The sequence below is a fragment of the Selaginella moellendorffii genome, unplaced genomic scaffold (assembly GCF_000143415.4).
Source record: "Selaginella moellendorffii unplaced genomic scaffold, v1.0 SELMOscaffold_0, whole genome shotgun sequence".
In the NCBI taxonomy this organism is placed as follows: domain Eukaryota; kingdom Viridiplantae; phylum Streptophyta; class Lycopodiopsida; order Selaginellales; family Selaginellaceae; genus Selaginella; species Selaginella moellendorffii.
The window spans coordinates 4,224,951-4,250,577 of NW_003314261.1; the positions used below are offsets into that span (position 1 = coordinate 4,224,951).

Genomic DNA, 25,627 nt, shown 5'->3' on the forward strand with positions numbered 1-25,627 from the left:
ATCCGGTCGAAAGCCCTCCCATGCAGCCGCACTCGCCATAGAGATTCACCAGGCTGCTCGTGTTTCTGATCAACTGTAAGCTGGAATTCATGCCACCGTTTTGGTAATCACTGGAAAGAGAGGAGGGATTGGAATTGGCTGCCATAGCCAGCAATGCAAGTGAAGCATTTGAGAAAATTATATAGGAACTTGAGAGGAGAGCATCTCGAGCTCGCATTTGTCTACTAAATTTAGAGACACTCTAAGGCTTCTATTCCATTCGCAATACATGGACAGTCGTACATGGAACACTCTTAGACATAAGCCTTAAACAAAACTCCAATGAAGATGAGTGAACTTTTGTTTTCTAATATTTGTGAGCTTCTGAAATGTGAAAGTCGTGACAAATACTATGCAAGTTCATGAATTTGAGAAATTCTGAGCTTGTCAAAAAATTTCAAAAATCCAAATCTAAGTCACAAAGAAAGAATGTTAGGTATGTTATGATTGCATTGGATGGCTGTGTAAGCATGGCCATGAACACCCCATAATGCATCAGATTCTGGGGAATATATTTCAAGTATTTATAGGGAATATTTGATGAGTTTTCACCTGGAGAATATTCGATTTAACATGGGGAATATGCGTTTTCACTAGGAGAATATCCAATTTTACACTTAAAATATTCGTTCTAAACCAATAAAGAAATGTCACATATCCTGCAGCACCGGTTTACAAATAACATGCCATAGTAAAAGCATAGTCCAAGTATCCTTACACAAGAGAACACAAAAACAATCATAGAAATAAAGCAAATACTCAGAAAGAGAATAATTCTTATACAAATAGATTTCAGTCTTTGAACATTTGCTCATGCTTAAAACTCTCATCAATAAGCTTAAAATAATAATCAGTCATATGTGGAAAAGACACTGCAAAATTAATGAAAACCACCAAAATAACATTAATATATGTGTGTATGTGCCCTCTAACTTAGTGCATTAGCCACTAAATTCTTATTGCTAAGAATATAAATGATTTTAAAACAAAATTTAGCAAAGAAAGCCAACTAGCGAGCCTATTATTTATTCATAACTACCTCAGTGAGGTAATGTTCTAGTGCATTATGATTGGTGTGGATTTCTGTTTCCACTTTTGCAAAATATAAATCATGGTAAGAAATTCTTTATCATAAACTGAGTAATGAGAATTAGCACTTGAAAATTTGTGGCTTTCAAAAGTGATTACATGATTGTCTTGCACAAGCACAACACCAACTCTAGCATCATTTGCATTTGTCATCACTATAAAGGACTTTACATAATTTAGAAAAATAAGGATAGGAACTGTCATCACTACCATCTTAAGTTATGCAAAGCTAGAAGCTTCTATTTCATTCCACTTAAGAAAAGCATTTTTATGAAACAAACTAAGGATATGCCATAAAAAAAAATTCCCTAACACCTAGGATCAAACCTTGTAAAGCCCAAAAATGAGTAAATGTCATGTGGATTGTGAGGAGTTAACCATGTCCTCATGGCCTCAACCTTATGAGCATCCATTGTGATCCCTCTAGAGGGCCCAAGATACTCAACATAATCTTGAAAGAAGAAACTTTTATTTAGATTCAAATAAAACTCATTTTGCTTGAGTCGATCAAGCATATTATATAGCAGGTGGACATGTTCTTCCTCAAATCTTATAGATGAGTATATCATTCAAGTAAACAACTATCACCAAATTTAAATTAAGGAAGGAGATGAATTGAAGACAACATTTCAGATTGTTTTTGGCCACTATGAATATTTAGTCATGCCCTTTGGACTCATTAATGCTTTTGCAACATTTATGGCAGTTATGAACAATTTGTTTTGAGATCATTTACATATAAGAGTTACCACTCTTTTACACCAAGGGCTCAATTTGCATCCATATATATATATTAGTGTTCTAGATGTTTGCCACTAATTTTTCATGGGATAATAGAACTCTCTAGGAACTCTCTTTTTTCTTATCACAGTACAAGCTTTTTTAACAATTGGGGTCCTGCTCATGGAACTCATACTGAAAGTACTTGGTGGTGCCACGATCTGTATGGCATTGGTACTGACCAGAGTAATCGAGAATATAGGATGGGCCATAGCTGGTCGTATCACAGAAACTAAGAAGCAGCCTTGTCAGCTCCGCTGGTTGGGAATTCTTAATCTACATCCAGGTTGAACGTCTAGTCGTTGCTATCTTGGTTATGGCCATACATTTGGATGATGGCGAGATTAAGAATTATGTCGCCAATAAAAATCACGTGGTTATTAACATGATTACACTAAGCAAACTACGAGTATGCATAGCTTATCAAGTATACTTGATAAGTTTTAGGACATCTCCGACCAAGTGCAAAGAGCCAGTGACAAGAACCTGGAAGATTACACGCTATGGAATGAAAGGGAAGAAAGAAAAAGGAACAATTAGACTAAAACGTTGGAGTACCTGCAAGTGTAGCTGAGGATAGCCTTTTGCAATACGCTGTAGCCATTGTATCGATGATGGCAGCGAAGGCAACACTGCGCTGGAGGATCCAATCATCAAACTCGTGTCTCGAGAAAAACCTTCGTCGTCTTTCAGCTGTTGGACGACGCTGGAGCTTTCGCTGGAGTTGATGAAGCAGTGATCATCTTTGCTTGCTTCCAGTGCTTCCCAGTGCCGCCACAAGATCTCCTGCCAGGAAGTGTCAGCTCTCCCGGTGCAAATGTGCCTCACCGAGAAGCTGCTCGAGTATGGTGGCACAAAGAGAGCCAGCTGAATTGGTGATTCCTCCCGAGCACAGGCTTCCTTCAGGCGTGGCAAGAGAAGCTGTGGATCACGCTTGGGCATGCAGTTGAAAAGAAGAATCTGTGCGGTAGCGAGCGAAGAGCGAGAGATCGTCAAAATGAGAGAGTTTCTCACAAACCTTGCACTGATCTCCACAAGGAGAAGCATCAGCTTTGGACGCTGAAGAGAACCATTTGCCGCAAACTTCCATGCTCTCGGGGCTGTGAGCTCCATCGATGTAAAAGCTAAGGTTGCTGCAAAGCTTGTCATGGATGACTTGTGCTCTTCCTTCCCAGCGAGCTTGGACGAGGCCAGTGATGTAAGAATCAGGCAGACGAGCATGCTCGATAGCCTGCGATTTAGAAAAACAGAAACTGTAAGTTTGCCTTTAAAGAACGGAAGAGTCTCGATGGACATTTTCTACGAGAAGTTTGTGCTCGTTGTGTCCGGAACTCCCGGCCCAGCGTTTGCAAAGAGCTACGGCGAGTGCAGCGTTTACGCGCTGATGCTCGCCTTTGAGCCCCAGTTCTAAGTCTCCAAGGCCATATGCTGTCAAAGGGGCTGCCACTTCCAAGCAAATCTGTCCAGCAACATTAGAGAATATCGGAAGAACAAAAAGTGTCATTACATTGAGTTCCTTTGCTCGCTTTTGCAAAGAATCTAAAGCTTCACTCGCCTGTGGCACGGTTATGGCTGGAACACCTGCCTACAGTGGAATTTAGAAACTTCACAAACTTTTTGAAGTACCTTGAAAATTCCAGCCTTTTGGGAAGCGATTTCTCCAAGAGTACTTCCTGCACCAGTGTGTTAAATATCAAAAACTTTTGTGTTAGAAAAGCCTACCCAGGACTTCCATATGATCGTAACCAAGAGAAGTTACTCCGCAGACAACCGGGGATTTCACCTATGAATCAAAATCACAAGAATTCGTTAGACACTGTTCTTTCCCAAGAATGAAAGGCGAAGGTATTACGACGTTGGTGGTGTCGTATCGACCACCAAGACCAACTTCTATAATTGCAACATCCACCTACAAAATACAAGAAATAATAAGCCCATGACTAGAGCAGAAGAAGAAGAAGAAACCGACAACGATGATACCTTCTCGGAGATAAACATCTTGAATGCTAGAACAGTGAGAAACCTCGAAACCCGCGCTATCGAAACTCCACTGTGGAAACTATCTCCTGGGAGAGCCTGATAATCGCAGTTTTAGAAGTGAACTGTAGCTTAATCCAGACCTGTAGACGTTCCCAGCACCACCAAAAGTATTTGGCAAAGAGCTCCTGCGAGACTGGTTGCCTGGCATAAGCGCCACTTAGAAACAAGTCGGAACAAATAAAAAACGATGCAGTACCCATCGAAACGAAATCGTTCTCTAACGTCCAGTAGATGCGGTGAAGTGAAAAGTCCCGTCCGGAACCCGGAAGCTCTCAGTATCTCCTCCACGAAAGCGCATGTCGACCCCTAAATTCACAACGAGAGCGTTGGGAAAGAAAAACTAGGAATTTATGATCCATTCTACTTTGCCTTTGGTCCCGGCCACATGAATGACACTGAGCTCGGACAGTGGTTCTTCCAAATCCAAATGCTAGCACACAGCAAAAGTTCAATGGTTTGCTTGAAAGCACTCCCGAAAAACTGCGTTTTATACCCTGAGATGCCGTGAAGTGATCTGGACATGGGACTCGAGGGGCGCAAGAGATCCAGGCGCCGTGAGAAGGGCGTCGAGCGCATCGATGGCGCGCTGGAAGCTCTCCATTGATCGAGCATTGCGACAAGAAGTGCTTTCTAGCACAGCTCTAGAGTAGCCCAACCGAAGTGGCAACTTTGCCGGTCGATTTACGCTTTGCCCTTGGAAACTTCTCACGTCAACACCAGTCTTCCACTGCACAATCTCGTGCTTGACCGCGCAAAAGACTTCAAAACCAAAAACAATACTATAGTTTTCCTCCAGGAAACAGCAGTGCCTGGTCTCTTTTCCATCGAAATATCGAATAACATGAATAATCTGTGTGTTTAAGGTAAAAACAAATCATGAGACTGAAAGCTGTGGGTGGGAGTCACGGTTGTAGAATCTGCAGACAAGATTACGAAACCAGTGTCGATCGACAGGGATAGACAAAAAAAATAACACAATTGTTCTAAGGTTTTGATCACAGGAGTGATTCTTACAGTCAATGGTGGACGCTCTCCACACGGATTGGAGAGAAGTAACTGTTGCTCTTGTTCCCAGAGACATGGGAGAGGATCTCTTGAATCATGTTGTTTGTCTTGTTTGTGCAATCCTTGGCATGGAGTTCCTTGGACATGTCCCGGCTCATGCTTGCGCTCCTCCCATCAAACATATACTTGAACAGCGTGCACAAGCTTCCACCTTCCTTAATCTGGACTCCATACCAGATCTTGTCTCCGGCACGTCTAGTTGAGTGGCACAAGTCCTCGAGTCGCCTCATCATGTGGCATCTCGTCCCGCCAATCACCACCAAGAGCTGGGCATTCCTCAGGGCACAATCGTCACAGTCTCTGCTGCAGAGCTCTTGGGTGAGGAGGTTGTGAAGCTCTTGAGCTCCAGCGCAGTGGAGGTAGTCTGGTGCCGGTAGCTTGGATGTCGATCGCGGCCAGAAGTCATGGAAATCGCTATGGGAAGTAATAACTAACCCATCAATCTTGTATGTTACCTTGCTGCTCAGATTTTTCTTGGTGGGAGGCTCGTCCTGAAACTCACGCCTTCTCTTTGGAGCACTGGCCTTGGTATCAGCTTGTCCTTCCTTGTCTCGCTGCCTCTTCTTTCCCTTCTTGATTGCGTCCATCGCTGCCACAGCGCTAGCCTTCTTGTCCACGCTCTCGATCACTGCCATTAAACCCTGATTGTGTGAATCCTAAAGGGCCCTTTTATATGGTAACAAAAGATGCAATCAAATCAAAGCCTAGTACGGACAGAGAATATTCTCTTGACCGTCCGTTTAATATAAAGAATCAAATGAGTCCTAGTTCTTCCTCTTCGCGACCTCGATCTTTCCGTTCCAAGCGTGGCCGCGCCCACTCCAGCGATTGGAGGTGAGGAGATTCCTTGCGTCGCTCAAGGAATGCTCGCGATCCCGGGACACGCCGAGGCGGAGTGCTGCGGCCTCGATTCCACGGTTTCTACTCCCATGATCACAGTGATGTGTTCGCAAGCCAATCTAAATAAGAATTGAGAGCCACATTGATGGAAATGAAGAGCAAGGCATGCTTTTTCGTGCATGTTCACACTACCACACTTAATCTAATTGTAAGAGAAGAATTTTCTATTGATTTCGAAATCTTTATCTCGGTAGGGAAGATGAATCTATGGAAGTAAGAGACTAGAGTGTTGGCCGTGGTGAATGCTCTGCTGGAGTAATAAGTGTTGTTGAAGGTGTCTGCATGGGGTTGAGGGATGCCACATCCACCAATATCCATATCCCCTCCAAAGTACAAATTTATGTGGCCCAATTACATATTGCCACGTGAAAGAGGCAATATTGTGTGGATAGACTTTTTTCACCCAGCATCGGTTTACAAATAGATTTCTATAACTCAATCATGGATAGTTATAGATATTTTGATATTCACCTCACATATTATAAGTAGTTTCTAAATATATTTGTTTAAAAAAGAAATATGGAATAAAATATAAACATAAGGAAGGAATGTAGTCATGCACAGATTCATTATTGAAACTATATAATAATAATTTATATTAATGATAGTTTTTATCAGTTTAAAAGTATGACAAAAAATGTGAAAATATTTTCTTGAAAATGTTAGTTTACTATGAAGAAAATGTAAATTTCTTTTAAATTTTATAAAGCTACTTGAAAAGGGAAAAATATAAAAATATTTAAAAAGAAAAAGTAAAATATAAAATTAAATACATCACTCTTATTAATTAAGCTTATATTTATAGTAAATGAAATTATAATAATATTTTACTTATTTATATTATATGTATGAATATTAATTTGATATTTAATTAAAATGATTACATAATAAGTGAAAAATACTATAATAAATAAAATTGACTTAAGGAAAATAATTAAATGCATTGCAGTAATTATGGCATTATTTGATGAGGCAATAAGAAAGAATGTAGCTACACTTTTAGATTCAAGAATGAATGGATTAGATTGAATCCAATCCATATTTAAGTTAATGTTTTACTCCCAGCAGGATTTGGCAAAAAAAGTGATTGAGTTTGATGTTAAGTTGAATGTTTGAAAAAGTTATAATTTTATTTTATAATAGTAAATATCATTCAAAATATAATATCTCATTTTGAAATTACTTAATAGTTGATTTATAAAACCTTAGCTATCTTGTATAAAAATGTTTTTTCACTTTCTTTTAAAATAATAAAATTATAGCTAACAAACTCACTAATCCTGCTAAAGATGAGGAGATTAATAGGCAGTTTGTTGAATACCTACAGAAAGGGTGGTTATGGATCATCAAGTCTCCCTAGGTTGCTCCATGTTTACAATCCACTCAAATATATAATTGCACTTAAAAAATAATTATACTTTTGTGAGTGCCTGGAATATGGAAAGGGAATACAGAAATGTGCATATCAATTAACCCAAAAACCCTAGCTTATATATAGGAGCGAGTGGTCCGGATTGAAACCAATCCGACGGCTACCAAAATCCACTACGCTAATATTAGTATACGGCATCGTAACCGTACACTTGGCCCTCACATCATCCCCTCCTCTCGGAATAATGGAAGACCGTCAGGGTTCTCTTGTAGATGGGCCGGGATCTGGAGGAACGTCAGGAGGAGGCATCGGCGGATCTGTAGACGGTATTAACTGCTCCTGATCCCTTTGTATGAAGCGTTTTAACCGCTGCACATGCACAATCTCTGGAGGATCGGCCTGCTGAATGTCATGCCGAACCTCATAAACTTGCGGTCCAACTTGCTGCAACACCCGATACGGTCCTTTCCACTGCGCAAGGAGCCCTTTAGACAAACCACGTACCGTAAGATGGGGAAAACGGACTAACACCAAATCATCCACTTTGTACTCCGCAGGTGGACGATGATGGGAGTTGTAGCGCCGTTGTTGTCCCACTTGTATGCGGCCTAAGTGTTCGGCAGACTCTGCTCGGACAAGTGGAAGAATGCTTGTCAAATACTGATCCCATGACCTAGCATCAGGAGCTCGTGGCAATCGCGAAGGTAAACCCAGCTCTGTTGGTAATATTGGATCATGACCATATAGAAGTTTATATGGTGAAACACCAACAGAACTTTGCACCCCTATGACATAGGCATACCGAAGAGATGGCAAATAACCATCCCAATCCGAATGCTGAAAGTTCACATACTTCGCAATCATCCCTTTGAATGTCCGAACGAGCCGTTCCACCAGACCGTCTGATTGTGGATGATAAGCACTCGTAAAAGTGTGGCGTATCCCCAACCGAGATGTCAAAACATGAAATACCTCAGCCATAAATGCAGGACCATTATCCGAAAGAATCCGCTCTGGACAAGAATGCTGGAACACCACTCGATTGAGGAGGAAGTATCCAACAGCAGTTGCAGTGGCACTAGCAAGAGCACCAACTTCCACCCAACGAGTCAAGTAGTCAGAAGCAATAATAACATACTCATTGCCAGCAGTCGATCGTGGAAAAGGTCCCATAAGATCAAACGCCACCAACTCAAACGGACAGGAAACTGCAATTGACTCCAACCGTCCTTCCGCAGCACAAGGGGGAGTATTACGAGCTTGGCACCAAACGCAGCTACGCACATACCGGATAATATCACGTCGCATCTCCGGCCAATAGAAAGACCTGCGCAGCTTCTCGGTGACACGACGGTGTCCCATATGCCCACCTAGAACAGGAGAATCATGGTAGGCATGGAGAAACCGCGGAATAAACACCGAAGGCACCACCAACCGTAAATGATCATCAGGATCCGTCCCCACAAAATAAAGAAGGCCATCTTCAAGCTGATATTGAGAATGTAAATGCCGGAAAGGCAAGTCATCAGCAAGTGATGCAGGATTCTCAAACCCATCTCGAAGCCTTCAAATCCACGGCTCAATCTTTTGAGCCTCGCGAACCTCATCAAGAGAAGGTAGATCTTGCTCTGTGCCCTGTGGACACTGAACGTCAAGGACAGCAACCGCCGACGGCACAGAATCCTCATCTAGAAAATCCACAGACGCTGGAACAACAGGTTCGTCAGAAACATGAGAAGTGAGTGGAGAAGGAAGAGGAGCTCGAGAAAGGGCATCAGCATCAGCCATAGAACTCCCTGGGCGATGAACAACATCGAAATCATATATCTGAAGCTTCAAAGCCCATCGAGCCGTACGACCAACCAGGTTCTTCCGCTTCAATAATGAAGTAACAGCAGCATGGTCACCTTCAAGTAATGTCCGAGAACCATGTAGATATGCATGAAGTTTCTCGAAAGCCTAGACTGCTGCTAAACACTCCTTCTCCGTCGTGGAGTAGTTCATCTCCGCTGGTTGTAATGTACGGCTTATGTATGCAATGGGATGGCGCTGACCAGGCACACTCGAGCTCTCTTGCATCAACACACCTCCAAGACCAATGTCAGAAGCATCCACGCGCAAAATAAAAGGTCGAGTGTAGTCAGGATATGCCAAAACCGGAGGAGTCGTCAATAGCTCTTTGAGATCCATGAACGCCCGCTCACAATCCGAAGACCAGATGAAAGATGACGTTGATGACTTCAGCAACGCTCGCAATGGTGTAGTGCGATCGGAAAGATGATCCACAAAACGACCGAGATACTGCACTTTACCCAAAAAGCGCTGCACATCATTCACACATTTCGGAGTAGGGAACTTTAGAACAGCCACAAGTTTGTTAGGATCAACTTGCAAACCCTCACGAGAAATACGGTACCCAAGATAAGTTGTGTCCTTGGACCCAAACACGCACTTTGACCGCTTCAGCTTTAAACCAACATCACGTAGCCGATCCAACACTTTACAAACATCACGAACGTGCTCCTCCCACGTCCCCTCCGAGTGGATCAAAACATCATCAATGAAGTCAGCAGTCACTTCCGGCATATCGCAAAAAACCTCGTCCATCATCCGCTGGAAAGTTGCGGGAGCATTGTTCAAACCAAACGGCATCACCAAGAACTCGTACAAACCAAATGGTGTACGAAAAGCAGTCTTAGGAATATCTTCTTCGGCCATCGGTACTTGCCAATACCCAGAAGCAAGATCTAGCTTGGTGAACCAACGACTTCGCCCCAGACAATCTAAGAGATCAGTAGTGTGAGGAAGAGGATACACATCTGGGATCGTCACTTCGTTTAACGGGCGATAGTCGATGCAGAAACGAATACTCCCATCAGGCTTCATCACAAGATGAGGTTCACATGCCCAAGGACTCCGTGACTTCCGAATAACACCCTTCTCCAGCATTTCCTTGACGTTGGCTCGTAAAATCTTGATCTCCTTAGGTGACCGACGACGAACAGGAACCTTGATTGGACGAGCATCCCCGGTTGGAATCGGATGACGTGTGGCAATCTTGGCCCCAGATGATAGGTCAAATTCAAAGAGATCAGAATACTCCTTCATGAGCCGGTCAACTGCTGCAACACAAAGATCGTCGGAGGGATCGGAAAAGGGAAAAGCAGAACAAGATGGAAACACAGAAGGAAAGAGTGGGGGAACAAAAGTAATGGAGGCAGAGGTAGAAGTAGAGGGACAAAGAGGTATGGAAGTGAGAGGAATGGATGAAACATAAGGAAGTATGAGACAAGGGGGAGAAGCCTCAAAGTCACATTTGGCATGATTGCGCTGCAACCAATCCATACCAAGAATGAGGTCAAAAGCTTGACTCGGCACCACCCGCAACGACTGCAACTCAAGCTCGAGATCGCCCACATGCACAACCAGGTCCACCTCATCCCGTGCACATGCATGTGTACGGCCGTTGCCATAAAGAATGAAAACTGGTTCCGCCGCACGACGCAAGTGTAGACGACAACGTGTGGTAACAGGTCGAGCAATAGAAGATAAACTCGAACCTGTATCAACCAACACGGAGAGAATAATAGGAGACCTCTTGTTATAAAAACGAGCTTGGAAAGTAAACACGGGATGAACCGGTGCCGAGTGAACCCCTTGATGATACTCCCGAAAGAAAGATGGAGGGGTCACTGATTTATTCGCGCAAGGTCCCTCCATTACTCGCGCGACTCCTCGTTTCCCGGATGCATCTCGGTGTCCAGACCTTCCACTGCAGCAGCACCCACGGGACGTTGCTGACGCCAAGGTCTCCACCCAGGAAATGGAGGTCGCCAATCCGGAAAACGACGGCAACGCCGATAAGTATGACCAACTTCATCACACGCCTAGCAGCGAACATCACGGCCACGACCACGTCCTCGCGCTTGTCCTTGGACTCGAGCAGCAGCAGCATCAACCTCCATTGGAACAGGACCATCACCCATAGGAAGGGGAGCGGAAGGACGTGCAGCGAGAAGTGGAAGAGGCGACGTCTCATAACGTTGTGCCAAGCGAAGAGCATCGTCAAGGGTGGCAGGAGCAAGTGCATGCACAAGTCCGACAAGATCTTGACGAAGTGCTGGCCACAACATTCCTAGCTTGATCCGCTCCGACATATTTGGCTCCGCACGAAGCAAAAGACTTCGGAAACGAACGCCAAATTGCATCACCGACTCAGATGGCCTTTGGCGAAGACGATGCAATTGTTGGAAAGCATCATCACAATCATCAGCATGGCCGAAGGCGCGTTTGAAGACGTCCGGGAGAACACTCCAATCCCCACGAGTGGCTGCGCTCAAACCATTGTACCACTGCAACACCGTCCCTTGGAGACACGTGGGAAACTCACGCAAACGTCGAGTATCATCCCAAGAATGATATGTGGCAATCACCGTGAAGTGATCGAACCAATGGTACACATCATCCCCAGGATTCCCGCGAAAGAACTCCGGCCGTACGCGAGGATTAGCACCAAGAGCAGGAGGAGTTGTACCACGTGCCGTGAACGCCGCCATCAACTGAGTTTGGTTGTTCAATTGCAAGCGCATAGCATCAAGCAATTGTACCAACTGCTGCTCTAGAGTCAAAGGAGGAGATTGCAGATCTGCCATGAAGGTGAGCGAAAAAGAAAGAGCAAAAGAAGAGAGATGACAAAAAGCTAGAAGGAAATGGTAGATCTAGACAACACAAAAAGCTAGATCTAAACCAAAAGAAAGGAAATGGAAAAAGCTAGATCTAAACGATGCAAAAGCTAGATCTAAACCAAAATCCCAAATCCAAGCACTCCTCAGGGACAATCAAAGTTGCCCCTCACCTCCACCAATGTGAGTGCCTGGAATATGGAAAGGGAATACAGAAATGTGCATATCAATTAACCCAAAAACCCTAGCTTATATACAGGAGCGAGTGGTCCGGATTGAAACCAATCCGACAGCTACCAAAATCCACTACGCTAATATTAGTATACGGCATCGTAACCGTACACTTGGCCCTCACACTTTATGATATTTTGAAATTATTTTATTTTATCTTAGATGAAATATTTATTGTTGTGCTTGTATCACTACTGTGTAGTATTGGTTTCTCAAAATAATTCAATTACTTTCATTTTTGTAAAAGCAATAATTCATTCTTATCTTTGTTGTTGTGAAAGTGAATAATCCACTAGATTAAGGAAAAAAAATATCTTTATAGTGTGTGTATGTGTGTGTTTGATATTTTATATTCTGTTATAGAAAATAAAAATAAAATATAATGTGTTTATTTTATTATTTAATTTCCTGCTTGACTTAATATAAAGCTTCAATATCACTTGAATTTTCTTTTAATATATAACCAATTTAAAATGAGAACATGAAAAATAGAATCACAAAGATGTGGATTTCAAGTTTAGTAAATAAATGGATTTCAAAATTATTTATATTTCTTCCATGCTATAGCTGCCAAGAATATTATCTGCACATGAGGAGGGAGATCAGATCGACAAGGTGTTAAAGATCGATGCTTGTCGCGATCTGACGAGGTGACGTTCGGAGTGCGGTCACGGCTGCTGCCATATCATGGCCAATGCGATAGTCCAGGCAATACAGATCGATAAATGGCAACTCCCAGCACGCCCTAGAAATCGTCCAAGAAATGATCGCTGTAGAGGCTTCCCGATCCAATGTAGCTCGCGGACGATTCATTGAGAAGGACGTGATCTCTTTTGAAAAAACCCGCGTAATGAGCTCTCGAGAAATCTTCCGCAGGAGAGAGAGGATGTTGTCACAAGCAATCTTCTCCACTTTCCCATTCTTCCACTTCGAGCAAGCAGCCAGCAAACTCGTCCAAGTGACCATTGTGGCTTCGAACGGCATAGCTTCCACCATCTCCAGAGCTTCCTCGAGCTGCTTTGCTCGTCCCAGCGTGTAGTGGTAGTGCTCAATGCCCGGATCTATAGACGTCATCTCCTAGAAAAACTTCTTGCCTTGCTCGATCATCCCAGCCAGGCTGCAAGTCGCGAGCACCGAGACATAAGTTACACCGTCCGGCTTGACACCCTCGTCACACATCTTCTCAAAGAGCTGGATCACTCGATCGCTGTCTCCCTAGCGGCTGTAGCCCGCGATAAGTGAGCTCCAACTCACAGCATCCTTCCTCGAGACCGAGTTGAAAACCAGCTCCGCTTCGTCCATGCTCCCACATCTGCTGTAGAAATCTACCAACGAAGAGATCACGGCTCCCTGGAACTGGAACCCCAAGCTCGTGATCTCTTCGTGAAGTATCCGGCCAAGCCTCAAGGCTACCGAGCTTCCACAAGCTTTGAGCTCGCAAACGAGAGTCCAGACGTCTGGAGAACATCCCTCCAGTTGCATTAGCAAGGAAAAATGTAGCGCTGTTTCGGCCTGACTGTTTTTAACATACCCGAGCATCAATGCCATCCAACAGACTTGATTTGGCTGGAAAATGGTGCTAAACACTCCAAGAGCATCGCCCATGCTGCCACAAGCCGCGTACATTTGGATCAAGCAGCTATGGAGAAAGATATCCAAGAGATGGTTGGTAATTCGCAAGGCTTGCGCGTGAAAAGCCATACCTCTTTCCAGAGACTGTCCTTCCATGGATTGTTTCTTCTCCTCGTTCCCTCTTTGCTAAAGAAGTGATGGCCTGGAACACCGCAACAAAGGTTCTGGCATTTGCTCCACTTCTTTCTCGTTGCGTCTCTACGAAGAGCTCAAGCACCACCTCGCTCTGCCCATTCTCTAAAAAAGACCCCTGCATCAAAGAAGTCCATAGAACTACGTCACGCTTTGGAGCTCCAAGAAAAACCTTCCACGCATCCACCACGCTGCCACACCGAGCATACATTTCCACCAAGCTGCTAGCTACCAAAGCGTTTGTGTCGATTCCCCTTGCAGTGGCAAGGGAGTGAAGAGCCATTCCTCTGTCAAGAGAAGAGAAATTCACGACGAGCTCTAGATCTTCTAAAACCTTCCCATTCTCCTTCTCTGCGAGGCTCGCGCAGGCCTTGAGCAATCCAATAAACGTGACAGAATTCCCTTGCAAGCCCCGCGATTCCATGTGCAGGAAGAGCTGGAGCGCATGCCCATTCACGGCATGGAGCCATGCCCATTCACGGCATAGCCCAGAATGAGAGAATTCCACGCGACGAGGTCGGGGCAATCCATCCGGTCGAAAGCCCTCCCATGCAGCCGCACTCGCCATAGAGATTCACCAGGCTGCTCGTGTTTCTGATCAACTGTAAGCTGGAATTCATGCCACCGTTTTGGTAATCACTGGAAAGAGAGGAGGGATTGGAATTGGCTGCCATAGCCAGCAATGCAAGTGAAGCATTTGAGAAAATTATATAGGAACTTGAGAGGAGAGCATCTCGAGCTCGCATTTGTCTACTAAATTTAGAGACACTCTAAGGCTTCTATTCCATTCGCAATACATGGACAGTCGTACATGGAACACTCTTAGACATAAGCCTTAAACAAAACTCCAATGAAGATGAGTGAACTTTTGTTTTCTAATATTTGTGAGCTTCTGAAATGTGAAAGTCGTGACAAATACTATGCAAGTTCATGAATTTGAGAAATTCTGAGCTTGTCAAAAAATTTCAAAAATCCAAATCTAAGTCACAAAGAAAGAATGTTAGGTATGTTATGATTGCATTGGATGGCTGTGTAAGCATGGCCATGAACACCCCATAATGCATCAGATTCTGGGGAATATATTTCAAGTATTTATAGGGAATATTTGATGAGTTTTCACCTGGAGAATATTCGATTTAACATGGGGAATATGCGTTTTCACTAGGAGAATATCCAATTTTACACTTAAAATATTCGTTCTAAACCAATAAAGAAATGTCACATATCCTGCAGCACCGGTTTACAAATAACATGCCATAGTAAAAGCATAGTCCAAGTATCCTTACACAAGAGAACACAAAAACAATCATAGAAATAAAGCAAATACTCAGAAAGAGAATAATTCTTATACAAATAGATTTCAGTCTTTGAACATTTGCTCATGCTTAAAACTCTCATCAATAAGCTTAAAATAATAATCAGTCATATGTGGAAAAGACACTGCAAAATTAATGAAAACCACCAAAATAACATTAATATATGTGTGTATGTGCCCTCTAACTTAGTGCATTAGCCACTAAATTCTTATTGCTAAGAATATAAATGATTTTAAAACAAAATTTAGCAAAGAAAGCCAACTAGCGAGCCTATTATTTATTCATAACTACCTCAGTGAGGTAATGTTCTAGTGCATTATGATTGGTGTGGATTTCTGTTTCCACTTTTGCAAAATATAAATCATGGTAAGAAATTCTTTATCATAAACTGAGTAATGAGAATTAGCACTTGAAAATTTGTGGCTTTCAAAAGTGATTACATGATTGTCTTGCACAAGCACAACACCAACTCTAGCATCATTTGCATTTGTCATCACTATAAAGGACTTTACATAATTTAGAAAAATAAGGATAGGAACTGTCATCACTACCATCTTAAGTTATGCAAAGCTAGAAGCTTCTATTTCATTCCACTTAAAAAAAGCATTTTTATGAAACAAACTAAGGATATGCCATAAAAAAAAATTCCCTAACACCTAGGATCAAACCTTGTAAAGCCCAAAAATGAGTAAATGTCATGTGGATTGTGAGGAGTTAACCATGTCCTCATGGCCTCAACCTTATGAGCATCCATTGTGATCCCTCTAGAGGGCCCAAGATACTCAACATAATCTTGAAAGAAGAAACTTTTATTTAGATTCAAATAAAACTCATTTTGCTTGAGTCGATCAAGCATATTATATAGCAGGTGGACATGTTCTTCCTCAATCTTATAGATGAGTATATCATTCAAGTAAACAACTATCACCAAATTTAAATTAAGGAAGGAGATGAATTGAAGACAACATTTCAGATTGTTTTTGGCCACTATGAATATTTAGTCATGCCCTTTGGACTCATTAATGCTTTTGCAACATTTATGGCAGTTATGAACAATTTGTTTTGAGATCATTTACATATAAGAGTTACCACTCTTTTACACCAAGGGCTCAATTTGCATCCATATATATATATATTAGTGTTCTAGATGTTTGCCACTAATTTTTCATGGGATAATAGAACTCTCTAGGAACATTTCCATCTTTAATTTTGTAAAAATATCAAATATATTATGCTTTTTCATGTAGATTTAATACCTCTGAAAATTGCTATTGATCTTGTTGTTCATTATAACAATTAATTGCAAGAATGTCAATTGGAACGTCATAAATAAATCTTTGTTCCTTGTCTAACGACCCTAGTCTTGTAGTAACTAACATATGAATAAGGTATATTTTTAATAGAAATTGGAGCTATATGTTAATGGTGTTTTTCCAATACTGAATGACAATGTTAAACTAAGAATAATTTATAGTGATGCAACACTTCTTGGAACAATATATTTGTTTTTGCATTTGCTCTCAGACTTCTATAGTGGAGGCAACACCTATGATTTTGAAAAATAAAAATATTTAAGGACTATTCATTTTTTCCACATTTTGACTTTAAATTTCTAAGCCTTTTCATATCAATGTTCCACTAAGTTCATTTTCTTTTCTTTTACTCAAGATTCAATAAATATTTTAGGTTACATTTTTCTTTTACATCATCATCATGGATCATTTTAAGGATTCTTGAGTAACAACATCTAACTTTTATTTATAATATTTAATATTTTCTTAATTTTGCAAACTTCTATTAGCACTTCATTCAAGACTTTTCCAAAATTTATTTTCATTTGATGAGACTCACTATAAAACATGCTTCTTTTATATGGTCTTCTATTAGCCAAACTTTATTTTATCTTATAAACCTTATATTTCCTTCCACTTTAGTTCCTATCCATCTAAATAATATGAAATTATATTTTGTTGAAGTAAATATTTTAGATTTTATTTTAGGTATTGTATTGTCATAAAGGGACTAAATAGAAAAATTCACCTTATTAGTTTTTGCTCTCAAAAGTCCATAATTACATAATTCAATTAAAACATCTTTAACAAAAAATTACTTACAATTATAAACCCTTTTGAAGCTTGGTATCATTTTTACACATGACTACTATATAATGATTGCAAAAACTTCTAATATTGGTCCTTGGTATGTGTTCTCAGTATTAAACTCAGTGATCATAACCATTATTTTATTTTTGGTTTATAATTGTACATCATTTTAAAAAAGTAAATTAAAAACCTTGATGCTGTTACTCAATGCAGTTATCTTACACCTTCATTTTAAAACTTTGTATTTAACCTCTAGCATTAAATTTTCATTAATTCTTCTTAATTTAAAATCAATTCCCTCACATAATATTTTGTTCCTTTTGATCACTCCCTTAAATTATAAATTGAAGCAATTTAAACTATTGATTCATTTGTTTATGAAGCTTGGCAATTTTGTTCTTTAGTGTTTCTTCAATCTTAGTGATTATTAATTTCTTTAATTTTGTTATAGATTTCTTCATTATTATACTCAGTTATATCTACTTAATTGCAAAATGCAATTGTGTATAATCTAAGTATTCTATGACCCTCTAATAGCATAGCACTTAAATTAGTTCAACAACAATTTTGATGGCCCCTATATGCATACATATATTTAAACAATTTATACATATTTGTGATATTTATAAATAAATTAAGATGCCTTGACATCTTCCATATAGTCTTTTTTAACTCCTCTTGCTCCAATGCATTAGAAATTGATTTTTATGGATTTATTACTAATCTCAATTGTCTTTGTTAATAATTTTTTTGTTATAGTCCATCAATTTTCTAAACTGACACATTTATTACCATCTTAAGATAGAGAAGATCTAACTAAATTTATTGACAAGAAGATTTTAAGCTTTCATGGATTTTTAGATAATATTATTTATGATTAAAGGTCTCAATTTGTTTTGACCTTTTAGCACAAATTTATTTCCTTATCTATGTCAAAAGTAAATTATTGACTTTTCACCATCCTTAGACTAGTGAGTAAACAAAGCATTTTATTCAAACTCTTGAGCAATATCTTCTCCTTATTTATAATAATTTCATTCTTCAATGCATCTCTCTCTAGTCCTTATGAACTATGGCCTTTATCCTTATTAGTTATATTTTTTTATGTTTCATAATTTTTATTAAAACCTTATCACATCCCTTCTAATCCTGCTCATATTCCACCACCACCTTCTCTAGATATTATTATTGGCAAGCATGAGTTTGAGGTTGTTGTCATTCTTGACTCAAAATACTGGTATCACAAACTTTATTATTTGGTTAATTGGCTTGGATCTTATAGTGATCATAGTTGAGAGTTTTTTTATCATCTTGTTCATACTTCTAAATTAGTTGCAAATTTCTATATAAAAAGGAGGGGGGGGGGGGGGGGATTTGTCATTTCTTTATATTTATTAAGAGTATATTCACCATTACTAAGCTTTAAGGGGCATAATTTTTTTTATTTTTATCAATACATTATTTATTTTATTAGTTTTATAAGGAGTTTATCATTGAAAGAAGAAAGGATGATAAAACCATTAATAAAATACTAAAGCAATGAAGAAAAAAGGAAAGGATTTATAATGAACACTTTGAGTACACTTAAATCCCTAAGTTTATAGGGACTCTTAATTTTATTGAAGCTAATATAGAAACCTATTAATCTCAAATTGTACTAGACATTTAAAGTTTGATTCTTACTGAGGCTTTTCTCAAATTACAATCACAAATAGATGAATAAATATCAATTTAAAGGTGCTTTAAGATCAAAGTTACATATAGCAAATAAGAGACTAACATAAGGAACTATTAATACCAACAATTTGGAATATTAGAATATTTAAAAGAGATAATATAAATCTCTGTGAAGCTCTTCTACATTTAAATGAGAAGAATATAAATAACTTTTAATACTTATAATCACATTAAAGAAAAAATTTGAGATGACTTATTGGCTTAATCTTTCTCTACCATAGCTGTTTATTTGGTGTTTCATGTTTCTTTATTAGAACCATATTACATTTATTTCGGATTCTACTTATATTCTACCACCTTCTTTAGAGATTATTGCTACTAAGCATGAGTTTGAGTTGTTGCCATTCCTCACTTGCATGCTTGCAATATACTATCAAACTCCACATTGACTCATTGACTTATTCAATGGCCAAGGGCTTATTTGACTAATGCAATGTTCAATAGCTACTTTAAGGAAGTTTCATTTGTGAAGTTGGCCACAAGTATCTATATTGTTCTAACCTCCTTAATGTTTTCCTTTTATGTTTTTTTTCCAAAAAAATTTAAATTTCCAATAGCATAAAAATTAAAAATAAACTTTGATGGAAGGGATAAAGGCTAACATTGATAAGGGCTATTGATACAAACATTCAGGTAAGCAATAAAATCAAAACTCCTATGAACCCAGTTGGTTAATCTTTTAACCTCTATCACTTGAACCCAAAAGGTTTAAAATCCCTTAAAGTTCAAATAAGTGATAGAGTTGATCCTCTACCAGTATCATGAGCATTGTTTACTTTCTTCGCTAACCTTTCTACTTTATCATTATCATGCTGTGATCGTGAGTACTTTGAGTATGAGTTCCATGAGTAGGACTCCAAAACTATAGATGCCTCTTGTTAAAAAAGCTTGTACTGTGATAAGAAGAAAACTAAGGTTCACAAGAGTTTTGATTTTATTGCCTACCTGAATGTTCATATCACTAACCTCTATCATACAATATCTATGTCATCTAAAAGAAAGCATCAATGTTTGCTCACATGTCACACACAGAAATGGGGTTAAGAAGAGGCTGTTGTGGGTGTGAACGATGATGAGGATGGTCCAGGTGAAGACATTCTTGCAGGATAATGGATTGAAGTAAAAATTGGCAATCTAATAAAATCAAAACTCCTGTGAACCACAGCCGGTTAATCTCTCAACCTCTTGCAACTGAGAAGCTGAAGCACCCTCGTCAAAATGCTTTGAAGATCTTGTGACAAAGTGTATCTATCAAGATCCCAATGAATACCAGGTCATCGATAAATCCAGACTTCCCATGTCGTGACATACATTCTCAAGACAAAAAGAACAAAGCTTCAATTTGAATCTTTTACAAAGGCAATTTTCTCTAGAACACTTTGGATTGGATGCTCTCAATCAAATTTCCAGTGGAACTCTCTCATTGCATAAAATCAAAACTGTGAACATCAGTTTTTTTCATATCATAGTACAAGCTTTTTAACATCTTTTACAAAGGAAAACTTTCTCTTAGAACACTTTGGGAAAGGATTAGGTTGAAACACCTATGAACCTCAGTTTTTTTCTTATCACAGTACAAGCTTTTTTAACAATTGGGGTCCTGCTCATGGAACTCATACTGAAAATACTTGGTGGTGCCACGATCTGTATGGCATTGGTACTGACCAGAGTAATCGAGAATATAGGATGGGCCATAGCTGGTCGTATCACAGAAACTAAGAAGCAGCCTTGTCAGCTCCGCTGGTTGGGAATTCTTAATCTACATCCAGGTTGAACGTCTAGTCGTTGCTATCTTGGTTATGGCCATACATTTGGATGATGGCGAGATTAAGAATTATGTCGCCAATAAAAATCACGTGGTTATTAACATGATTACACTAAGCAAACTACGAGTATGCATAGCTTATCAAGTATACTTGATAAGTTTTAGGACATCTCCGACCAAGTGCAAAGAGCCAGTGACAAGAACCTGGAAGATTACACGCTATGGAATGAAAGGGAAGAAAGAAAAAGGAACAATTAGACTAAAAAGTTGGAGTACCTGCAAGTGTAGCTGAGGATAGCCTTTTGCAATACGCTGTAGCCATTGTATCGATGATGGCAGCGAAGGCAACACTGCGCTGGAGGATCCAATCATCAAACTCGTGTCTCGAGAAAAGCCTTCGTCGTCTTTCAGCTGTTGGACGACGCTGGAGCTTTCGCTGGAGTTGATGAAGCAGTGATCATCTTTGCTTGCTTCCAGTGCTTCCCAGTGCCGCCACAAGATCTCCTGCCAGGAAGTGTCAGCTCTCCCGGTGCAAATGTGCCTCACCGAGAAGCTGCTCGAGTATGGTGGCACAAAGAGAGCCAGCTGACTTGGTGATTCCTCCCGAGCACAGGCTTCCTTCAGGCGTGGCAAGAGAAGCTGTGGATCACGCTTGGGCATGCAGTTGAAAAGAAGAATCTGTGCGGTAGCGAGCGAAGAGCGAGAGATCGTCAAAATGAGAGAGTTTCTCACAAACCTTGCACTGATCTCCACAAGGAGAAGCATCAGCTTTGGACGCTGAAGAGAACCATTTGCCGCAAACTTCCATGCTCTCGGGGCTGTGAGCTCCATCGATGTAAAAGCTAAGGTTGCTGCAAAGCTTGTCATGGATGACTTGTGCTCTTCCTTCCCAGCGAGCTTGGACGAGGCCAGTGATGTAAGAATCAGGCAGACGAGCATGCTCGATAGCCTGCGATTTAGAAAAACAGAAACTGTAAGTTTGCCTTTAAAGAACGGAAGAGTCTCGATGGACATTTTCTACGAGAAGTTTGTGCTCGTTGTGTCCGGAACTCCCGGCCCAGCGTTTGCAAAGAGCTACGGCGAGTGCAGCGTTTACGCGCTGATGCTCGCCTTTGAGCCCCAGTTCTAAGTCTCCAAGGCCATATGCTGTCAAAGGGGCTGCCACTTCCAAGCAAATCTGTCCAGCAACATTAGAGAATATCGGAAGAACAAAAAGTGTCATTACATTGAGTTCCTTTGCTCGCTTTTGCAAAGAATCTAAAGCTTCACTCGCCTGTGGCACGGTTATGGCTGGAACACCTGCCTACAGTGGAATTTAGAAACTTCACAAACTTTTTGAAGTACCTTGAAAATTCCAGCCTTTTGGGAAGCGATTTCTCCAAGAGTACTTCCTGCACCAGTGTGTTAAATATCAAAAACTTTTGTGTTAGAAAAGCCTACCCAGGACTTCCATATGATCGTAACCAAGAGAAGTTACTCCGCAGACAACCGGGGATTTCACCTATGAATCAAAATCACAAGAATTCGTTAGACACTGTTCTTTCCCAAGAATGAAAGGCGAAGGTATTACGACGTTGGTGGTGTCGTATCGACCACCAAGACCAACTTCTATAATTGCAACATCCACCTACAAAATACAAGAAATAATAAGCCCATGACTAGAGCAGAAGAAGAAGAAGAAACCGACAACGATGATACCTTCTCGGAGATAAACATCTTGAATGCTAGAACAGTGAGAAACCTCGAAACCCGCGCTATCGAAACTCCACTGTGGAAACTATCTCCTGGGAGAGCCTGATAATCGCAGTTTTAGAAGTGAACTGTAGCTTAATCCAGACCTGTAGACGTTCCCAGCACCACCAAAAGTATTTGGCAAAGAGCTCCTGCGAGACTGGTTGCCTGGCATAAGCGCCACTTAGAAACAAGTCGGAACAAATAAAAAACGATGCAGTACCCATCGAAACGAAATCGTTCTCTAACGTCCAGTAGATGCGGTGAAGTGAAAAGTCCCGTCCGGAACCCGGAAGCTCTCAGTATCTCCTCCACGAAAGCGCATGTCGACCCCTAAATTCACAACGAGAGCGTTGGGAAAGAAAAACTAGGAATTTATGATCCATTCTACTTTGCCTTTGGTCCCGGCCACATGAATGACACTGAGCTCGGACAGTGGTTCTTCCAAATCCAAATGCTAGCACACAGCAAAAGTTCAATGGTTTGCTTGAAAGCACTCCCGAAAAACTGCGTTTTATACCCTGAGATGCTGTGAAGTGATCTGGACATGGGACTCGAGGGGCGCAAGAGATCCAGGCGCCGTGAGAAGGGCGTCGAGCGCATCGATGGCGCGCTGGAAGCTCTCCATTGATCGAGCATTGCGACAAGAAGTGCTTTCTAGCACAGCTCTAGAGTAGCCCAACCGAAGTGGCAACTTTGCCGGTCGATTTACGCTTTTCCCTTGGAAACTTCTCACGTCAACACCAGTCTTCCACTGCACAATCTCGTGCTTGACCGCGCAAAAGACTTCAAAACCAAAAACAATACTATAGTAATTTTCTTTTAATTTGTTTTTTAAAAATCAGTTAAAATTTAGTATTTAAAGGAATCTTCTTTGTCAACTTTACAGTGGTAGTATTAATTAAAATTTGTACAAGTTGACCATTTCTCCATCCCCAGAAAGTACAAAAGTGTTATTGGAAAGAGTCTAAATATGATAAGAGTAGCTCCCGCTCTCTCTCTCTCTTCCTCTCTCTCTTCCTCTCCTACACACAAGAAAAGCTATGGAGTGTCCACCTGGACAAAAAGGCTGGCGTGCGGGTGGAGCCCTGCGTCGGCCAAGGACATGTGGAGCTTGTCCGCGCCGTACACCTTCCTGGGAAAATTGGACACGAGACTGTAGCGAGCATCTCCAAGGCTGCCCAGAGAGTCCACGAAATCGTACACACACTGCACGGCGGACGTGCAGCTAAACCTTCGCTCTTTGCGTTCACCATTTGGAAACCGAACTAGCACCTATCAAACCAACAACACCAACACGTCAAAACATTTCCACGAAAGAAGCAAAGGGATGGTTGAAACAAGCTAGAAGGAAGGAAGCAAAGAGATGATCGAAACAAGCTACGAAGAAAGTAAAGAGATGAAGGTGATTGACACAAACAAGCTGTGGGAATTGGGCAAGACTAACCTGTGTGACTTGTGGGCCTCTCTCCGGCTCGGCTCCCAGGGCCAGGGCCTTCTCCTTTCGAAGCTTCTCCATGGCCGCTTGCTTCTCGGCGGCCACCTGCGCAGCTCTTTGCGCCGCAAGCTCTTTCTCTCGCATTTGCCTCTCCGACTCGGCGGCCTCCCTGGCCACCCTCTCGGCTTCTTCCACTCTTTTCCTCTCCCGTTCCTGCGAATGAAAGCAGCGCTTTTAAGAAAAGGACGAGCGGGAAAGAAGGATCACCTGGTCTGCTAGCAAGGCGGCCTGATATGCTGCGTCTTGCTCCTCGCGCAATTGCCTGTTGCGCCTTCTCTCCTCGTCCTCGACGCGCATCGCCACCAAAGCGGCACCTTGCTCCTCCAAAACTCTTTGCAGCAGTGAGAGCAGTGTCTCTGGAGATTTGAATCCTTCCACCTGAAAGAAAGGAAACGAAAGCAAAGAAAACCATGAAAAATCCACCACAAAAGCGAAAACAAACAGGAGAGAAGAACCTGTTGCAAGAGAGCTATCCGTTGGTTGGAAGAAGCCATGACGACCGCGCAGAAGGGAAACGTCGACGCCTTCAAGCTGTTAAACATCTGGAACCCCTCGGTGTTCCTCACGTCCGCCCCCCACACGACGAAGTTCTGGCTCAAGAACTGGCTGACCGGCTCCGAGCAGAGCGTAGCCTGGCAAAACGCAGGCGTGTCGACGTGCTCCGGCGAGTGCAAGTAGACGAACAGGAACTTAAACCCCTCCGTCGACCGCCGCAGCGCCTCCATGAAGCTGAGAGCCTGGAAGTCCGGGCGGACGCTCCCATACTCTTGCTCAAAGCTCCGGATGAACTGGATTGCCTGGACAGCTCCGGCAGTAGGAACTGGAAGGAAACGATCTCTCGCCTCGGTTAATCTTCCACCACCACCACCACCACCTTGCTGGTTGCCAATGCCAAGAGCCCCTAGAGAGTACGAAAGGAGCGATCCAGCCACCCAAACACCAAGCCCCATGGCGCCGGAAACCATGAAAAGCCCCCCACGAACGATCGAGAAGGGGAGCGTGACGATCTTCCACACCAGATTCCCGCTGTTAGTGGCGGCGGCGTCGTTGCCAGGGGGAATCGGCCCCGGGCGGGGCTGGTGATCCACGAGCATGTCCTCGTCGCCGCTCGTCGTGGCCAATTGCGCGAGCCCTAGCGGTGGAGCTGTGCCACTGTTGCGATGGGGCAGAGAGGGCGAGTACCTGGGACTGAGGCGCTGCGGCTGGAGATTTTGGCGAGAATTCTCCCGGGCATGGCTGTGCGAATCGTCCGACACCGCCGCCGTGACCGCCGAGTCCAGATCCCAGCCATGGCGCTCTAGAATGCGCGTGCACACGGCCATGTCCTCCATGCCCGTCAAGCTCTGGAAGTGAGCCAGCTTCTCGTCGCTCGCCTCGCCGCCGCCGCTGCCCTGATCCATGGCGATGTTATCACCCCCTTTCTCTTTGCGTTTAACCCTCCCTATTTTCTCGCCTCCAGGCTAACAGTTTGGAATATCCTGTCTATTCCTTTTATTAGGGCTGAAAGCAATATTTG

At 41.9% G+C, this 25,627-nt stretch overlaps 4 protein-coding genes across 6 annotated transcripts; all 4 read right to left on the reverse strand.

The window, feature by feature from the left end:
- Nucleotides 1-2,276: 2,276 nt before the first annotated feature.
- On the reverse strand, nucleotides 2,277-4,717 carry LOC9641971 (folylpolyglutamate synthase). 2 transcript variants are annotated; one of them, XM_024672522.1, is made up of 14 exons: nucleotides 4,442-4,717; nucleotides 4,313-4,378; nucleotides 4,145-4,254; nucleotides 4,029-4,089; nucleotides 3,889-3,984; nucleotides 3,761-3,817; nucleotides 3,631-3,691; nucleotides 3,535-3,581; nucleotides 3,416-3,493; nucleotides 3,203-3,367; nucleotides 2,927-3,139; nucleotides 2,737-2,868; nucleotides 2,467-2,694; nucleotides 2,277-2,394 (listed from the first exon to the last, which is right to left on the reverse strand). In XM_024672522.1, the coding sequence occupies exons 1-14, from the start codon at nucleotides 4,547-4,549 to the stop codon at nucleotides 2,332-2,334; spliced, it is 1,485 nt and encodes a 494-aa protein (XP_024528290.1). In that variant the 5' UTR covers nucleotides 4,550-4,717; the 3' UTR covers nucleotides 2,277-2,331. The 2 variants fall into 2 exon arrangements, with proteins under 2 accessions (XP_024528290.1, XP_002961084.1); XM_002961038.2 differs by having other exon boundaries at nucleotides 2,467-2,868.
- An 8,696-nt stretch (nucleotides 4,718-13,413) lies between these two features.
- LOC112346523 (pentatricopeptide repeat-containing protein At2g34400-like) lies at nucleotides 13,414-14,636 on the reverse strand. The gene is made up of 3 exons (XM_024675685.1): nucleotides 14,541-14,636; nucleotides 13,902-14,398; nucleotides 13,414-13,804 (listed from the first exon to the last, which is right to left on the reverse strand). The coding sequence occupies exons 1-3, from the start codon at nucleotides 14,634-14,636 to the stop codon at nucleotides 13,414-13,416; spliced, it is 984 nt and encodes a 327-aa protein (XP_024531453.1).
- Nucleotides 14,637-20,956: 6,320 nt separating this feature from the next.
- Nucleotides 20,957-23,284, reverse strand: LOC9641972 (folylpolyglutamate synthase). Of its 2 annotated transcripts, XM_024672668.1 has the most exons (14): nucleotides 23,134-23,284; nucleotides 23,005-23,070; nucleotides 22,837-22,946; nucleotides 22,721-22,781; nucleotides 22,581-22,676; nucleotides 22,453-22,509; nucleotides 22,323-22,383; nucleotides 22,227-22,273; nucleotides 22,108-22,185; nucleotides 21,895-22,059; nucleotides 21,619-21,831; nucleotides 21,429-21,560; nucleotides 21,159-21,386; nucleotides 20,957-21,086 (listed from the first exon to the last, which is right to left on the reverse strand). In XM_024672668.1, exons 1-14 carry the CDS (start codon nucleotides 23,239-23,241, stop codon nucleotides 21,024-21,026), a joined length of 1,485 nt encoding a protein of 494 aa, XP_024528436.1. In that variant the 5' UTR covers nucleotides 23,242-23,284; the 3' UTR covers nucleotides 20,957-21,023. The 2 variants fall into 2 exon arrangements, with proteins under 2 accessions (XP_024528436.1, XP_024528432.1); XM_024672664.1 differs by having other exon boundaries at nucleotides 21,159-21,560.
- Nucleotides 23,285-23,510: 226 nt separating this feature from the next.
- Nucleotides 23,511-25,612, reverse strand: LOC9632237 (plant UBX domain-containing protein 10). Its single transcript, XM_024672645.1, has 4 exons — nucleotides 24,567-25,612; nucleotides 24,319-24,489; nucleotides 24,061-24,264; nucleotides 23,511-23,888 (listed from the first exon to the last, which is right to left on the reverse strand). The coding sequence occupies exons 1-4, from the start codon at nucleotides 25,509-25,511 to the stop codon at nucleotides 23,655-23,657; spliced, it is 1,554 nt and encodes a 517-aa protein (XP_024528413.1). The 5' UTR covers nucleotides 25,512-25,612; the 3' UTR covers nucleotides 23,511-23,654.
- Between the last annotated feature and the right edge of the window lie 15 nt (nucleotides 25,613-25,627).

What these genes read in the sequence shown, in the direction of transcription:
- LOC9641971 (XM_002961038.2), bottom strand. Translation starts at nt 4,549, where the DNA reads ATGGAGAGCTTCCAGCGCGCCATCGATGCGCTCGACGCCCTTCTCACG. An exon ending in AGATGTTTATCTCCGAGAAG is followed by an intron (nt 3,818 to 3,888) that starts GTATCATCGTTG and finishes TGTATTTTGTAG; the next exon opens with GTGGATGTTGCAATTATAGA. An exon ending in CGATCATATGGAAGTCCTGG is followed by an intron (nt 3,582 to 3,630) that starts GTAGGCTTTTCT and finishes ACACTGGTGCAG; the next exon opens with GAAGTACTCTTGGAGAAATC.
- LOC112346523 (XM_024675685.1), bottom strand. Translation starts at nt 14,636, where the DNA reads ATGGCAGCCAATTCCAATCCCTCCTCTCTTTCCAGTGATTACCAAAAC. An exon ending in TCAGAAACACGAGCAGCCTG is followed by an intron (nt 14,399 to 14,540) that starts GTGAATCTCTAT and finishes CATGCGCTCCAG; the next exon opens with CTCTTCCTGCACATGGAATC. An exon ending in AGGACAGTCTCTGGAAAGAG is followed by an intron (nt 13,805 to 13,901) that starts GTATGGCTTTTC and finishes GGCTTGTGGCAG; the next exon opens with CATGGGCGATGCTCTTGGAG.
- LOC9641972 (XM_024672664.1), bottom strand. Translation starts at nt 23,241, where the DNA reads ATGGAGAGCTTCCAGCGCGCCATCGATGCGCTCGACGCCCTTCTCACG. An exon ending in GGTGCTGGGAACGTCTACAG is followed by an intron (nt 22,677 to 22,720) that starts GTCTGGATTAAG and finishes TGCGATTATCAG; the next exon opens with GCTCTCCCAGGAGATAGTTT. An exon ending in CTTGTGGAGATCAGTGCAAG is followed by an intron (nt 21,561 to 21,618) that starts GTTTGTGAGAAA and finishes GCTACCGCACAG; the next exon opens with ATTCTTCTTTTCAACTGCAT.
- LOC9632237 (XM_024672645.1), bottom strand. Translation starts at nt 25,511, where the DNA reads ATGGATCAGGGCAGCGGCGGCGGCGAGGCGAGCGACGAGAAGCTGGCT. An exon ending in GGATAGCTCTCTTGCAACAG is followed by an intron (nt 24,490 to 24,566) that starts GTTCTTCTCTCC and finishes CCTTTCTTTCAG; the next exon opens with GTGGAAGGATTCAAATCTCC. An exon ending in CCGCCTTGCTAGCAGACCAG is followed by an intron (nt 24,265 to 24,318) that starts GTGATCCTTCTT and finishes TTTCATTCGCAG; the next exon opens with GAACGGGAGAGGAAAAGAGT.